Source organism: Gorilla gorilla, chromosome 8 (genome assembly GCF_029281585.2).
Source record: "Gorilla gorilla gorilla isolate KB3781 chromosome 8, NHGRI_mGorGor1-v2.1_pri, whole genome shotgun sequence".
Classification (NCBI taxonomy): domain Eukaryota; kingdom Metazoa; phylum Chordata; class Mammalia; order Primates; family Hominidae; genus Gorilla; species Gorilla gorilla.
In genome coordinates this window covers 31,451,317-31,466,446 of record NC_073232.2, presented here as the reverse complement: position 1 = coordinate 31,466,446, position 15,130 = coordinate 31,451,317, and the positions used below count along the sequence as shown (strand labels likewise).

General features: G+C 45.2%; 1 protein-coding gene across 1 annotated transcript; it reads left to right on the top strand.

Annotated features, from left to right (window-relative positions):
- Positions 1 to 12,478: 12,478 nt before the first annotated feature.
- Positions 12,479 to 13,819, top strand: LOC129525141 (uncharacterized). Its single transcript, XM_055353873.2, has 2 exons — positions 12,479 to 12,681; positions 13,129 to 13,819. The coding sequence occupies exons 1-2, from the start codon at positions 12,659 to 12,661 to the stop codon at positions 13,493 to 13,495; spliced, it is 390 nt and encodes a 129-aa protein (XP_055209848.1). The 5' UTR covers positions 12,479 to 12,658; the 3' UTR covers positions 13,496 to 13,819.
- The last annotated feature ends 1,311 nt before the right edge of the window (positions 13,820 to 15,130 follow it).

Below are 15,130 nucleotides of genomic sequence, written 5' to 3'. Positions count from 1 at the left end.
TGAGATTTCATGGTGCACCCTCTTCTAGTCTTCTGAGACTGGCCCAGGAATGAATGCTGTGTATCAGAGCAGTCTGTTTCCAAAGTGACTCCTGGTTTCTCTGACAGGCTCTGTCATCTGGCCATCAGTGACAAGTTTGTTGAGGACATTAAACTGCAACTTTCCATGCTTCCTTGCCATTTGGAATCTGACAGTGAATCTGCTAATTTATTTTCCACGTAAAACACTTATTTGGTCTTTATGAGTCTTTACATGGACTTCATTTCTTTCAGGCTGGATTCTTGGAGGGATTAACAAACTGACAGTGATGTTTGATAGAGCTTTTCCACCTGCCAAGGTCTTCTTGAATTCTCTACAAGACAATTCAACATACCCTGAAACTATTCAGCCCTTTTCACCTCTGTGATTCCTCAAAAGTCCTAAGTGGTGTTCCTACGTTTAGCAAGTATGTATTAAAAAGGTACCATGTAGGTGGGTGCAGTGGCTCACACCTGTAATCCCAACACTTTCAGAGGCTAAGGCAGGAGGATTGCCTGAGGCCAGGAGTTTGAGACCAGCCTGGGCAACATAGTGAGAAAATTTTTAAAATTTGCTGGGCACTGTGGTGCATGCCTTAGTCCCAGCTACCTGGGAGGCTGAGGCAGGAGGATCACTTGAGCCCAGGAGTTGGAGGCTGCAGTGAGCTATGATGGTGCCACTGTACTCCCACCTGAGCAACAGAGAGAGACCCTGGCTCTAAAAAGCAAGAATGAATCATGTGAAAAGCACCAGGAAGGATACAAAAGAGGCCCTGCCCTCTTTCTCAAGAGGAAAACGTTAAGAAGCAATGTGCAGTGAAAGGTGTCAGTGGCTGTGCTTAGAAGTTCATGGAGGGAGAGAGCAGCATTGCCTGCGTGATCAGGGAAGACTTCTTAGAGGAGAGGTTAGCTAGCTTTATCTGAGCCCTGGGAAGATGCAAGGTATTACAGACTCAGACGGCTGGAACAATACATTTACAACAATTTAAAATTAAGGAGTGATGGCTTTATAAATAAACAGGCAACAACAGGGTTATCGATAATACAATCTAGCTGGGCACAGTGGCTCATGCCGGTAATCCCAGCACTTTGGGAGTCTGAGGTGGGACTACTGCTTGAGTCCAGGAGTTTGAGACCAGCCTGGGCAACATGGCAAAATCCTGTCTCTACAAAAAAAAAAAAAAATTTTTAAATTAGCTGGGTGGGGTGGCTCACACCTGTAACCCCAGCTGCTTAAGAGGCTGAGGTGGTAGGATCACTTGAGCCCAGGAGGTTGAGGCTGCCATGAGCTGTGTTCATGTTACTGCACTCCAGCCTGAGTGACAGAGCAAGACCCTGTCTCAAAACAAAAAGTAATACAATCTACGAAATAAACAGCCACAATCTAACAATAACGGCTATAAATTGACTTGACTTCACACCTTTCATGATTTCTCCAGATTCAACCCTCTTATCTTTATTCCATTCTTGGTATTATCTCAAAGGAGAACTTGTCAGGGACCTAAGGTGATTCCAGGCCATACGTGGACTTAGGCCAAGTGGGGCCAACCCCAGCTGTACTGTTACGGTTTCAGAGAGATAAACCATGTAAGGCTCAGCTTCCTGATGTTTGAAATAAAGATCGTAATACCTACCTGAACAGATGGTTCAGAAGATTAAATAAAATGATGTGTGAAGAATCCTTAGCACAGAGCTCAACATGTGTTATGAACCCAAATAAATGCCAACTATTATTGCATGGTTTGATTCCTCTGGTTTAGTAAGCACAGAATGACAGGCAGATGTTCCTTCCAGTGGGGGCATGTGACAGGCACACAATAAATGTGTACCGAATTACTGAATTAATTAAGCAAAGGTCCTTTCACTTCATTTAAGAGCTACTATCTATTAAATCAATAATGGCATTCGTTTGATAGTCCAGTGACACTTGAGCTGTATTATTTTGAAGAAAATCTATGACAGAAAATCTCTTCCCTACTTGACCTCAGAGATGATGAGTAAATAGTTCTGGTCTTTTACAAAAATTGCAAAGAACTGTGGATGGGGTCTTCCATAAATGAGAGGAGCTAAAATGTAATCAGGAGACTGCAAGAACTATTTTGTACAACAAATAATGGGTACTAAATTCAAACTTGAAGAATTATGAGTTATCTCCCTTTTTCTTCCACTAAGGGTTTTTCTGGGCCAGTAGGAGCCCAGGAGTTCGAGACCAGCCTCGGCAACATGATAAGACCCCACCTCTACAAAGAATCAAAACATTAGCTGGGCATGGTGGCATGCACCTATAGTCCCAGCTACTTGGGAGGCTGAGGTAGGAAGATTGCTTGAGCCCAAGAGTTTGAGGCTGCAGGGAGCTATGTTTGCAGCCACTGGAACAATAATTTGTAGGGAATGGTAAAGGGGAATTCAAGTAGGAAGAAGGCCAGGTGAATCTTTAAACATGTGAACAATGTTTGTTTCAAATAAATCTTAGAAAAAAGATTCACCACCCATCAGAGAACACAGTTTTCTAACTCCTCTTTCTCAAAAAAAGTACCTATAAATGGGTTTTATACAGAAATGTTGAGATTTTAAGGAGATATTTCATGCCCTGGGCATACAGCCAGCTTGTTGGCATATTTCAGGAAGAAAAGTATCTGGAAATATGTCATAATTGGATAAGGAAGGCCAAATGATAAATAGTTCATCTAGTACAGCAGATCAGAATACGGCAGAGAGAGAACATTGGCAGGAAAGCTGCCTCAGGACGGATTTCTTGGAATTCTGGACACCACATGGATCAAATTAACTTCATGGTTCAAGGATATCCTGTTTTCTGAAGCTACTGTGCTTTGAACAACTTTGTAGCATCTGTTGGAAGCAAAGTATAATCTGTGGCAACTCATTTATATTTTCAGAACTTTGCCTTCAAAGTCCTGGGGAAGCTCCTCTGATGTTCTAAGAATATGTAACCCATTTTTGGTAGCAGAGCTTTGGTAAAAGTTAATGGTCTCCTAGAGAAACAAGGGGCTCCTTCCCGGCACTGAGAAGGAAAAGCGGCAACATTAACCATGGCCATTAAGACAACAGGGCCGTGGCCAGCTGCAGTGGCTCATGCATGTCATGCCAGAACTTTGGGAGATTGAGGCAGTAGGATCACTTGAGTCCAAGGAGTTCACAACTAGCCTGGGCAATATGGCAGCACCCTGTCTCTACAAAGTATTCTACCTCTACAAAAATAAAAATGAAAATGTTGGGAAAAAAAAAACAAACAGGAAACAAAAAGACAACAGACCCATAACTGCCAGGCCCCTCACACAGAGTTGGCACTATTCTGTAAACATTTTATTTTCTTGACTTCTTTTTATCCTTTGATTTTTCCTCTGCATATTTGCAGCAAAGAGATTTCCAAGATAGTCAAAGTCATGTATTCTCCTATATTAAAAAGGAAAAACTGAGGGATTGCCTAACTCAATGCAAAGCTCTAATTCACCAGAACCGATTCAGGGCTGGATACTTTACAAAACAGGAGTGTGTGAGTGTGTGTGTGTCTGTGTAATAAGGAGGAGGGGAAGCTTAGCAGGAGAGAGCAACACTTTTTAATCATGAGATTCTCTCAACTAATGGGTGTGTTCCTGGTCCTTAAGGGTAGATAGATAAAAATTAAAACAAAAACAAAACAAAAAAAGGTGGGGCGAGGTAGCTCACCCTCTAATCCCAGCACTTTGGGAGGCCAAGGTGAGCATATTGCTTGAGTCCAGGAGTTTGAGACCAGCCTGGGTGACATGGCAAAACCCTGTCTCTAAAAAAAATACAAAAATTAGCCAGGCATGGTGGAACATGCCTGTAGCCCCAGCTACTAGGGAGGCTGAAGGCTGAGGCAGGAGGATCATTCGAGCCCAGGAGACAGAGGTTGCAGTGAGCTGTGATCATGCCACTGCAATCCAGCCTGGGTGACAGAGTGAGACCCCATGGCCACCCCCCCACCCATAAAAACCTCCATGGGTGGATTGTAAAAGATTCAGTATGCGTGTGCGTGTGTGTGTGTGTGTGTGTGTGCATGCACACGTGCATGCACATGAGAAAAATGCACAACTTTAGGGCATGTGGTCAGATACTGCACCTTAAATTAGAAAAAAAAAAAACTGATATAAATGGTGTTTCCACCTCAGAAAACCTTTATAACTAGGGCAGAACAATCATGTGTAGTCCCCCAGAGGCTGTCTGCAAGACTACCTAGAAAGATCCAGAAAACTTTTTCTTTTCCATTTTGGGAAAGTACCAAGAAAAAAAAAAGTGAAAACTAAATCTGAGTTAACAACAAAATCTATCATTTCAGGTAACTGATGTGGACTTGAATGAAATATTATTTCTATTCTTTGCTTGGAAATGTTTTTACAGCTAAAAAGCAAAATCAGAGATGCCCATGTCAATTTCTGTTAAATATATCTTACTATTTTTAATGAAAAACATAAAGGCTGCATAGGTCTACTTTAGTTACTTGCTTTTATTTAAGTATCTCTTACTTCAATGATAGAAAATGGCAGAAATTTATTCTCTTCTTGAGCGTGACTTGTTAGAGTTAAGGTAGTTTACTCCCTACTTCATACTCATCAACTTCAATTAGCTTTCATAAATATACTATATAATCAAAGTACCACTGAGTTATCTGGCAAGACTGCAAAATTGGTCACTTAAATTATTAAACTATTTTTTAAATGTAGTCTACCAAAACTTACAAGGCCGGAGAGTAGGATGGTATTTTAACCAGATATGAAAGACAAGATTATGTATAAGATATAAAGAGATCATCCAAATTCATGAGAAAAACATTGTCACCAGCAGATAAATGGGCAAAGTGTATTAACTACAATTCACAGGTAAGAGGAAGGACAAATTAGCAAACATCTAATAAATATATGTCTTCATTTGTAATCAAAGAAATATGCTTTTAAAACAACCCCAAGAAGCAATTTTATACTTGCCCATGTAGTATCTTTTTAAAGAAATCACACATCCGATGTTATCAAGGTTAAGGTAAAACTGGTTTTCTTGTTCAGTGCTAACAGAATTATACACTATCACAATCCCTACAGAAGGCAAAATGGCAGTACATAAACCATACGCATTTGTAAAGAAGAAATAAATACTCAATCACTTTGCTGTCTAATCATTTACATCTACTTAATTCAAAGTAATTCCATCTTAAGATACCCTCCACTTCTATCAAACTAGCACTTTAGACGTTGACTCATTCTGGCATAGGTATATATTAGACCATTCAGAAGAAGCAAAGAGAAAATGTTGGAGTTACTTTAACCAGATATGGAAGTATAAAACATTTTTTGGAGTTAGAATATAACTTCTTAATGTAATTGGCTTTTTAAAAAATTTTACTAACAACCAAATGCACTAAAACAAGGACACAAATATACATTTTAGGAAACAAATATTCTGAGAACATTTCTAGCTAATTAACCAATTGGCCTGGATTTCAGTTTCTTGATCCGTAAAAGGGAGCTGATATCTCTAACTGAGGGCTGTCTGGGAAATAAGTAAGGAAATGTAGGCAAAGCACCAAGCTCGGTGCCTAGCACTGAAAAAACTACTTTAGTTTTTCTTCTGCAATCTCACCTGCCCATTTTCTGAGAAAGGATAATACATTTTATCTCTCTCTTTTAATATAAGAAGAATAAATGAAATGATATGCATGGAAAAAGTGCTTTGAAAAGTAAAGAAGCACTCTAAAAACAGAGTATCATTACTAAAAGACAGGTTTAGAGGACTAAGGGAAACACATATATGCCTAAAAACCATTGTGAACTGTTGGGATATCTTTAACAATTGCTGACAACCAGATGATAGCTGGAGAGTCAAACAGTTCTTTATGAAAATCTTTAATTGCCATTGATTAAAAAAACTATTCATATATTAATCTAGTCGCTCTCATTCTCTTGCCCTCTCACTTCCAATGCTTGTACTTTTGGTTTCATTTCATTCACACCTACTTTCTCAGGTTTATTTCAGTTAGTTTTTATTCCTGTTTCTTTCCTCTGATTTAAAAGATAAATTAAAAAGCAGTGATATGACAAGCCATAATGAAGGGTGGGACAAGAAGAGAAGATCAGTAATAGTATTTTTAGTTAAAAAATTGACTATTTGTTGATCATGAATTTTTGTGTTAATTTTGATTTTTTTAAAAATATTGCATTAAAATATTTATCTAGGCCAGATGTGGTGGCTCATGCCTGTTATCCCAGCACTTTGGGAAGCCAAGGCGGGAGGATCGCTTGAGCTCAGGAGTTCAAGACCAGCCTGGGCAAAGTGGTGAAACCCTGCCTCTACAAAAAAAATAATAATAATAATTAGCCAAGGGCGATGGTGTGCCCCTGTAGTCCCAGCTACTCGGGAAGCTGAGGTGGGAGGATCACCTGAGCCCAGGAGGCAGACTGTGCAGCTGCGATTGTGCCACTGCACTCAGCCTGCACAACACTGTGAGACCCTGTCTCAAATGAAATAAAATATTTTGATTACTGAGAAATTTTTGGCAGCCCCTTAAATCTTGTGCCCAAGGCCAATGTCTTATTCACCTCATCCTAGTACCAGCCCTGTGAAAAGGGGAAGAGGTCAGAAAGCTGGAAATGCTCTTAATAGAGCTAATGGAAACTGACCCCACAGTGAAGGGTCTGTACACACAGGAACCTGACTCCAGTCTTCCACTCATCAAATAACCTACATGTGACTGTTCCACATTCTATGTTGCCGAAGACACACATCTCTTTACTGGAGAAACTGCCCTGACAGTCTAGATTTGGTCTCCCATCTGACTGTCACCCAAAAGGGAAAAAGGAGTGTTAGCTCAGAAGAGTAAGGAAAGCAGCTCTGAGTCATGCTTCCAGTTGGCTCCTGGATAGCAGGGTTTCCAAACTCTGATTCGGGGTGGGGAGAGGGAGGGCAGACAGGAAAAGAACGATTTGGGAAAAATGAATTGCAATGTGAGCCACCAGTACAAGTTGAAAGAAGGTGAAACCCCCTGTAGGAAAGCGTCTGGGCAGGACTGCCCTCCTCCTTTTGATCCTGAGGTTGACGAGTTTGCATTTTCCTCCTTCAGAAGGCACAGTGAATCACTAGCTTCTATCTGGGGGCAGGCTGGCCTAACCTGGGATCTTTTTAACAAGGGAAGCAGCCTTTCATTCTGCAATTAGAGAGAAAGCCCCAAGTGCAAAGAGGAAACACCTAAAATGAGAGGCCATGAGTGAATTTTCTTTGTAGACTGTAAATACATGTAATTCATGTAAAAGGCACTATTGTTCCTGACCTAAGAAGACACATCTAGTGTCAAATGGCTGGCAGCAGGAGTTTTCTAGTGCATGGCAGCCTAGCCAGACTCTGTCCAGGGCATTGCTGACTGACAGCTGTGTGGGACAGCAGGTTACAGGAGGAACTAAGGGCAACAAGTCATCCCATTTTTAACACTTGCCACCTTTCTCCAGGCATGGCCGCAGGAATCTCAGCTTATTCAGAGGAGCAAGAGGAAGAAAAAATAACTTGAAATGTGTTCTCTTGAAGACAGTAAAGACTAGGTGGGGCATGGTGGCTCACACCTGTAATCCCAGCACTTTGGGAAGCAGAGGTGGGAGGATCACTGGAGCTCAGGGGTTCAACACCAGCCTGGGCAACATGACAAAACCGCATCTCTACAAAAAAAAAAAAAAAAAAAATTTAGCCGAGCCTTGTGGCACACACCTGTATTCCCAGTTACTTGGGGGCTGAGGTGGGAGGATCACTTGAGCTCAGGAGGCGGAGGTTGCAGTGATCTGAGATCGAACCAAGATAATAAAGACTTACTTTCCAAATGAAGCCACTTGGCATTAGTGACTACAACTTTGGTGAAGCCAGCTTCACCTGTTTGGTTGATGGCTTGTGCTAACTCACAGGTGAACAGAATTTAGTCAAACCCCGACTCTGCTACTTACCAGCACTGTTACAGAACATCTCTATGCCTCAGTTTCCTCACCTGTAAAATGAGTACACTCAGAGTACTTACCCAATATAGGGTTGCGGTGAAGATGAAATGAGGCAATAGGTGCTCAGAGTGCCCTGTACACAGTGGGCGCTCATAAATGTCCACCATCATTATCAACCAGACTCACTGTTTTGGTGAATGGCAATTGAGCACTAATTTTCACACATTTATAAGTAGTCAACAGAAATCTTTACTCCCCCAAAGTCTCATTAGGCCCAGGTCTACCCATCAAAGGATGCCATCTTTTCTATAATACCTACCTAGTTCTTTCCAATATTTTCTGTGACACCAAGCTTAGGACATGAGCAGCTCTAAGTAGCAAATATGAAAATCCAAGCAAAACAGAGAAAGACTGTATTCAATTATTGTAGATCCCAGTCTCATTTTCACAAGCTCTAACCAGATGCGAAGTGTAGATTTTATGAGCATGAGCGGTAGCTGTGTCTGGGTGTCTATGTTGTATAAAATCCAGTAGGTTGTACAAGTGTGAGATTGCTGAATGTCCAGGGCTGATAAATAACACATCCCGCAGCTTCTGAGGGCAAACAAAACTGTCCCAGTCCAGGCTTGCATTGCTAATTAAGGGCAATTACCTGGGCCTGTGTCCAATCAGGGGCAGTGGCGGGAAGAGGAGAAACAGGATCTATGGCCACCACGGGGGTGGGTGTCAGGGAATCCTCCTGCTGCTGCTGCTATCTATCTTTGTGAAGAGGGGCTTCTAGCTTATGCATGTCACATCCTCAGCTGGACACCTTTATCCTGTGGAAAGGCCTAGCTCCCACATGGGCCTTTGGTTCTGTGGCCTGGACTGCACCTGGTTTCTTGTCAGGCACTGTATTAGTCCATTCTCACACTGCTATAAAGAAATGCCTGCGATGGAGTAAAGTATAAAGGAAAGAGGCTTAATTGACTCACCATTCTGGATGGCTGGAGAGGCATCAGAAAACTTACAATCATGGTGGAAGGTAAAAAGGAAGCAGGCACCTTCTTCACAAGGTAGCAGGAGAGGGAAATGAAAGAGGGAAAACTGCCCCCTTTTAAAACCATCAGATCTCGTGAGAACTCCCTCACTATAACGAGAACAGCATGGAGGAAACCACCCTCATGATCCATTCACTTTCCTCCCTTGACATATGAGGATTACAGATCCCTCCCTGGACAGAGGGGGATTACACTTCGAGATGAGATTTGGGAAGGGACACAGACCCAAAGCATATCAGGCACCCACTGGTCCTTCTGCTGCTGACAGCTGTTTTTTGTGCACCTGCTGCCAAACACAGCAAAACACGGGGAAGATGCAATGTGAATTCCAGGACAAAACCATCTCTCCAAAAACTGATTATAGCCCAGTGTCTCCTGTTGACTCCATGGTGATGGTGATGGTGATGGGTGTGGTAGCAAAAGCCCCAAGACAGACACAGAAGACCCCCATTCTCTCTATGTGGCCTAAGCCTAATTGCTTAACCTCTCTCAGCCTTAGTTTCTTCATCTTTAAATGCAGATAATAAGGATTTGTCATAAGGAACCAGCAAAGATTCTGTCAGATCTGAAGTCCCATAACAACAAAGGGTGTTTCGTTGTGATTTCTGCAGCAGCTCCAGCCGTTGGGGGAAAATCACTCAGCAAAGCTCTTGTTTGGTCCAGTTCTCTGTGGCACCTCGAGGCAAGACTCAGCCAGCTGGTGACAGACACAGCAGCTTTCTGGGCCCTGTTCTAGTATTGCATCATCTGGGGAGGGGTAGGGTGAGGCTGAGCTAGCAGAATTCAAAAACAGCTTTCAGACTTTTACTGCCAGAGAAGACCAGGAGTTGTATGTAGGGTTTCCAAGAGACAAGTTAGTACGTGACTTTGATCTTTATCAAGCTAAAAAGGGTAATATAAAATACAAAAACAGCAGATTTGTGTGTATATGTGGGTGAGTGTAAGAGAGAGAAGAGAGACAAAGTTGGGTGGGCAGGGGGGGAGAGAGAGAGAGAGAGCACCCAGGATTGTCATTAGCAAAGAACAATTTTTAAACGCCTATCCCAGCCTTGTGCAACCCTCCTTGGTTGAGATGAAAGAGTTTCCAAGACATTCCAAGAAATACTCCCACTAGCTGATTTCCAGATGCCATCTTGTGCTCCAAAGGGACAGGAGGACTTTGTGGCTGCCTGGCTCCCACCACTGCCTGCCTCCCACACCAGAGCAGAAAGAAAAGTAGGACAGAACACATTTTACTCCATGCAAGCTCGAGGCCTGATTCTAAATGAAGTGGCTTAGCTCAACGGCCCTTTAGAGAAGGTCAACCCCACGTGGTCTTCATGTAGCTCTGGGTCCTTTAATACTTACTGAATAGCTGCTGGGTGCAGGTATAATAAGTAAAACCCATACCTGCCCAAATGCCCACTGCTGCCATCCTATTGTCTTGCTGCTCCTGCCCTCAATGACCCCCTCCTCCCAGGCGACCAACTTCTGCCCATCAGGCAGGCTCCTTCCCCACCCAGGTGACCTGAGTGCTAGACTTGGGGTTGGGCGGGGGAAGAAAAGCGAAGATGCAAACCACAGTGGTTTTATGAGAGCAGCACTGACCTGCCACCTGCCCACCAAAATGGCTGTCCCCAGCTCTGGGCCTCAGTTAACTATTTGCTGCCAGAGCCTTGAGCCTATGTTAATTATACAGGAAACTTTGATTTAGCAAAAAAGCTGATCTTGCCTTGAGTGACCTGCAGAAACTGCCCACAAGAGCTACAGTCTTGAAGTAGCCCAGGTGGATTTCTTGTTTCTCATGTCAGTAGAAGGTTAGCAATCATGAAACTCTGTGACCATCAGTCTGATCACTGGCAATTTCAGGTTGTGGAACGCTTAGTTTCTTTTAATTGGGTCTGCATTCTAAATTGAAACATAATTAGAGCTAATTTAACTTCTTTGGGTGCTTTACCTGAATCCTTATTTTGCAATTTGAACTTTCCTCTTGTAATTTAAGTGGAAATACATCAAGTAAACAGACAGTTATGTATTTAAATAACCATCATAATCCCCAGGAAGTACACAGCACCTCTCTGCCTTGGGCAGCGGTTTGCGGGCACACAAGTCTCGAACTGAAATAAGCAGGCAAGACATAATTAGGCAGCGCCTCTCAGCCTACAGTGGTGCCTTATGAGTCTGAGCGACCAGGTCTGCGCATGGAGAGCCCGGCCTTCATAGGCGGCGACAGGTGTGTCCTCCGGACGGGCTCCTGGCCGTCTCCACCAGCTTTCTCGGGCTGAACGCGGCTGGGCTCCCCCAAGGCCTCCCCTTGCTGACGGCTCCCCGCCTGGCGAACGAGAAGCGGCCTCCCCGGGGCGTCGCAAGCCCCTGGGACAAGAAGAGGAGCCGACATTGAGGGAGACCTGAGCAGTGGACGCAGGCAGCGTCAGCCTGGGCGTCCCCGGAGTCGCGGCGAGACCCTGGCTCCCCACCACCGCCCCGGCTCTCAGCTTTGGCATCGCGTCTCCAGAGAGGGCGGTGGATGACGAAGAACTGCAGCAGTGCACGACCCCCGGGCCTCCAGACGACCCTGGGGACAGCGCGCTGAGTTCCTGGCTAGCGGCCCCCTTGCAGCCGGGCATCCCTTCTCGGCTGCGCGCAGCCACTTAGGGGCACAAGATAAGCCCCTGGGGAGGGAGCGGGCTGCAGGCGCGGTGGGGAAGAACGGCCCGGACGCAGCCGGGCACAGGGAAGGCCGGGCCTGCAGACTGGAGAGACGTGGGCTGCGGTGAAACCGTTAGGGCTGCTTTGCCGCGCACAGACGCGGAGGCCTTTACAAGGCCGGCAGGCCTCGTCCAGGGCCTGGGCCGCCGCAGGTGCCTTTGGGTCACACCCGGAGCGAATCCCACCCCCTCCCGGGCCGCTTCTGTTTACCAAACCCCTCAGGCTATTGCGTTAGTTGTGCGGCGGAAGGATAGAGGCAGGGTCCTCTGGTGGAGGGGAGGGAACTGGGGACCCGGGGCTGCTGGGGACGCAGGCGACAGAATGAAAGGCGAAGAGGGGGCAGCTCGAATCTGTCTGGGGGTGATTTTAACCGGCGCAGAGGTGCAGCATATGCTTTCCAGGTTGGACTGCGGAATACAAAGAACGACTCTGAGCCCGGGGAGCCTCCTGACACCGAAACCAAACGATCCCGACCTAGGGGGGCTGAGTGGCAGGAGACTGGATTTTTTGTTGAGTTGCAATTAAAGGGAGATAATTAAGCCCGGAGCCGCGCAGCTTATTAATATTTATAGCCCGGAGCGACAGGGCCTGCGCTCGCTGGAAGCGGATTTGCAGGCCGAGGCGCGGAGCCGGTGTCTCCTGAGCCAGGGGCTTCGCAGACTCGGGAGGAGAAGGCTCGATGGGGAAATTGGGGAGCGTCCGCCTTCTGCGTTTCTCCTAATTACGCCAGCGGTCAAAGTCCGGCCGGGCCGGAACGTCCCGAAGGCCGGGAACCGCGCGATGCCCGAATGCGGGGCGACCCGGCCGCAGTATCGAGCATTTCGGAAGCCCAGTTAGGTCTCGTCTCTTTGTTAATTACCCAAACTGCATCTCGCAGTATGCTTCTGGCCACGGGGACAGACCGCGCGTTAAGGAAATGGCCCAATAATTAGGACTCGGGGTAGAATGTGTCTTATTTTCTTGGAGCATGCGGGGCAAAGGAGACAGTAGGTACATGCGGCCCTGGCTTTGGGGCAATTTTGCAAAAAAGAAAACGCCCTCCGGCCTCGAACTTCGTCCGCGGCCGGCCAGGCGCCGCCCTGCAGTTCCTTTCCCACTCCGCGGTCCCCGGGTGTGGGCCAAAGCCCGGACCGGCGGGAGGGGCTCCCGGTGCCCGCGTCGCTGGCCCGGCCTGGGGGATGCGCCCGAGCGGGCTGGAAGGAGGGGCTGTACAGGCGGCGCCCACAGGGTCGTAGCGCCCGGGCTGGGAGCCTGAGAGCGGTAGGTTCCCGGCCTGCGGCCGCGCGCTCAACTCCCGGAAAATGCGCGCGAAGCTTTTGCCGTTTGTACCGCACGCGGTTCTCGGATCTCTGCTTTTCGCGCACGGCCGGTGGGGGCGGGGAGGAAGCGCGGGTGGGAGTGGGCGGCCGCGGTTAGCTTCTCCTGTCACAAACGCAGGGTTTCGCTGGGGGCGCCGCTACGGTTCCTATGGCAACGCGGCTCCTCGACGCAGCCCAGGAGTCGCCGTCGCGGGAGGCTGCGCCGCGCACCGAGCTCTTCCCTGTGGCCGCCGCGGCCGCCAGCCTCTTCCTGCTCATGCTTTTCCTCATCTTCATCTCGGTCTGAGTGGGCTCTGGGCCTCTCCACCAGCCTCTGCCCCAGAACTGTTAACTGCGGGGGGGAAAAAAGGAATTTGTCGTCGCAACGCGCGTTCCGATGGAGCCGCACGCCACAAAGGAAGACTCATGCTGCACCCCGCGGGGCAGATGCGGCGACACTGGACATCGCTGCACAGCTGGGTCTGCCAGTTTCCAGAGCTGCTTAGCGCCGACGCCCATAAATGAGGAGGAAGACTCCCTGTGTATTAAAAGGGGGATCCGCAGGGTTTAATTTGATAAGGATTATAGCCTTCATAAAGGCAGTTTTAACAAAAAGATGTAGGTGGCATGGTAATCGAGTATTCTTTACGCATCTCTCCGCACACGCACTCATACCTGGAAACGTTTTGGCAGGCACAATGATTTTTTTGTGTATAAAGAATGTGTGTAACTCCTGGATGATGGGGTTCAGCAGGACAGATTAGTGGCATTAGATAATTTACAACGAGGATTATGTTTGTGCTGAAAATAAAAGCTATATTGTTTATTTAGTTCATTGCCATTTGCATGTGTCCAAGCCTTTTATTAACATTAACCAGCTAGAAAATAATGGCATAATGACCACCTAACCTGTTTTATCATGGGAAAGTAAATGTGATGAAAAAGTATTCAGCACCAATACCCAATAGATAAAAACATTTGCCCTTTGTGGCTAATTTACACATTGTTTGAAATAGATAATGTATACCGTTCTTTTAATGTTCACTTTCTTGACCTTCCTGCAGTATTTTCAGCGACTGTCACACTATTTTCTCTCTTGTCCTCCTTGTTTATATTTTTAAAAATACGCTTTTTGAAATTATAGAATAGTTTTAGGCTTACAGAAAAGTTGCATAGTTCTATACCCCGCCTCCCGTTTCTCCTACTGTTAACATCTTAGTGTGGGACACGTCACAACTAATGAACCAATATTCACGCATTGTTACTAACCGAACTCCATATTTCATTTGGATTTCTTTATTTTTCACTTTTTCTGGTCTTGGATCTCATCCAGGACATCACATTTAATCCTCATGTCTCTTGGGAAGGCTGTGACAGCTTCTCTGGCTTTCCTTGTTTTTTATGACCTTGAGCGTTTTGGGGATTGTTTTTATTTTTAATGGAAGTATAATTTACATATAATGAAATGCAAAGATCTGAACTTAAAGTTATAAGAGTTTCAACCATTGCATACTCTTGGTATCTACTTTTGCCCAGAAAACATCAAGTCTGATATTTGACATATTGTCACACAAATATTGCAGAAGTATTTATTTGTTAGTTTCTCCCACATATATACACATTGCAGTAAAAATTTTCCCATGACTTTTCAATTCTCACTTAATATTTAACATTTTTCAATTTCAAACGTCGTTAAAGAGCTATTAACATAATGTAGCTTTATGAGTTGTTGATAGTTTACTTTCAACAGCCTTGTTTTGGACACAAGTTAAGCTACTGATTGTTTTTCATTCTAGAACATTTTCCTGTCTGTAGAGAGTACAGTCCAGGCATGCTCCTTAAGAAACCAGAGAAACTGGGAGATAAGTTAATCTGGGAAGTTTATTGGAGTGGCTTTGAAATTTTAAAAACAGTTTCTTTGTTTTTTAGTTCTTAATATTAAAGCAATAATTAATGCATTTATTTGTGCACAGCTCTTGGAAGAAATGTTTTTCAGTATCACATTGGTAATTTTGCCATAAATAACTGAGTCTCCTAACTGTAAAAAAGCCTTCCACGTGTCCTTAAATCTTTGAGAATTTGACACATGGTGTAACCCCTAAAGATGTATTTTTAAGTAATGTTTAAAAACTTAGAACTGG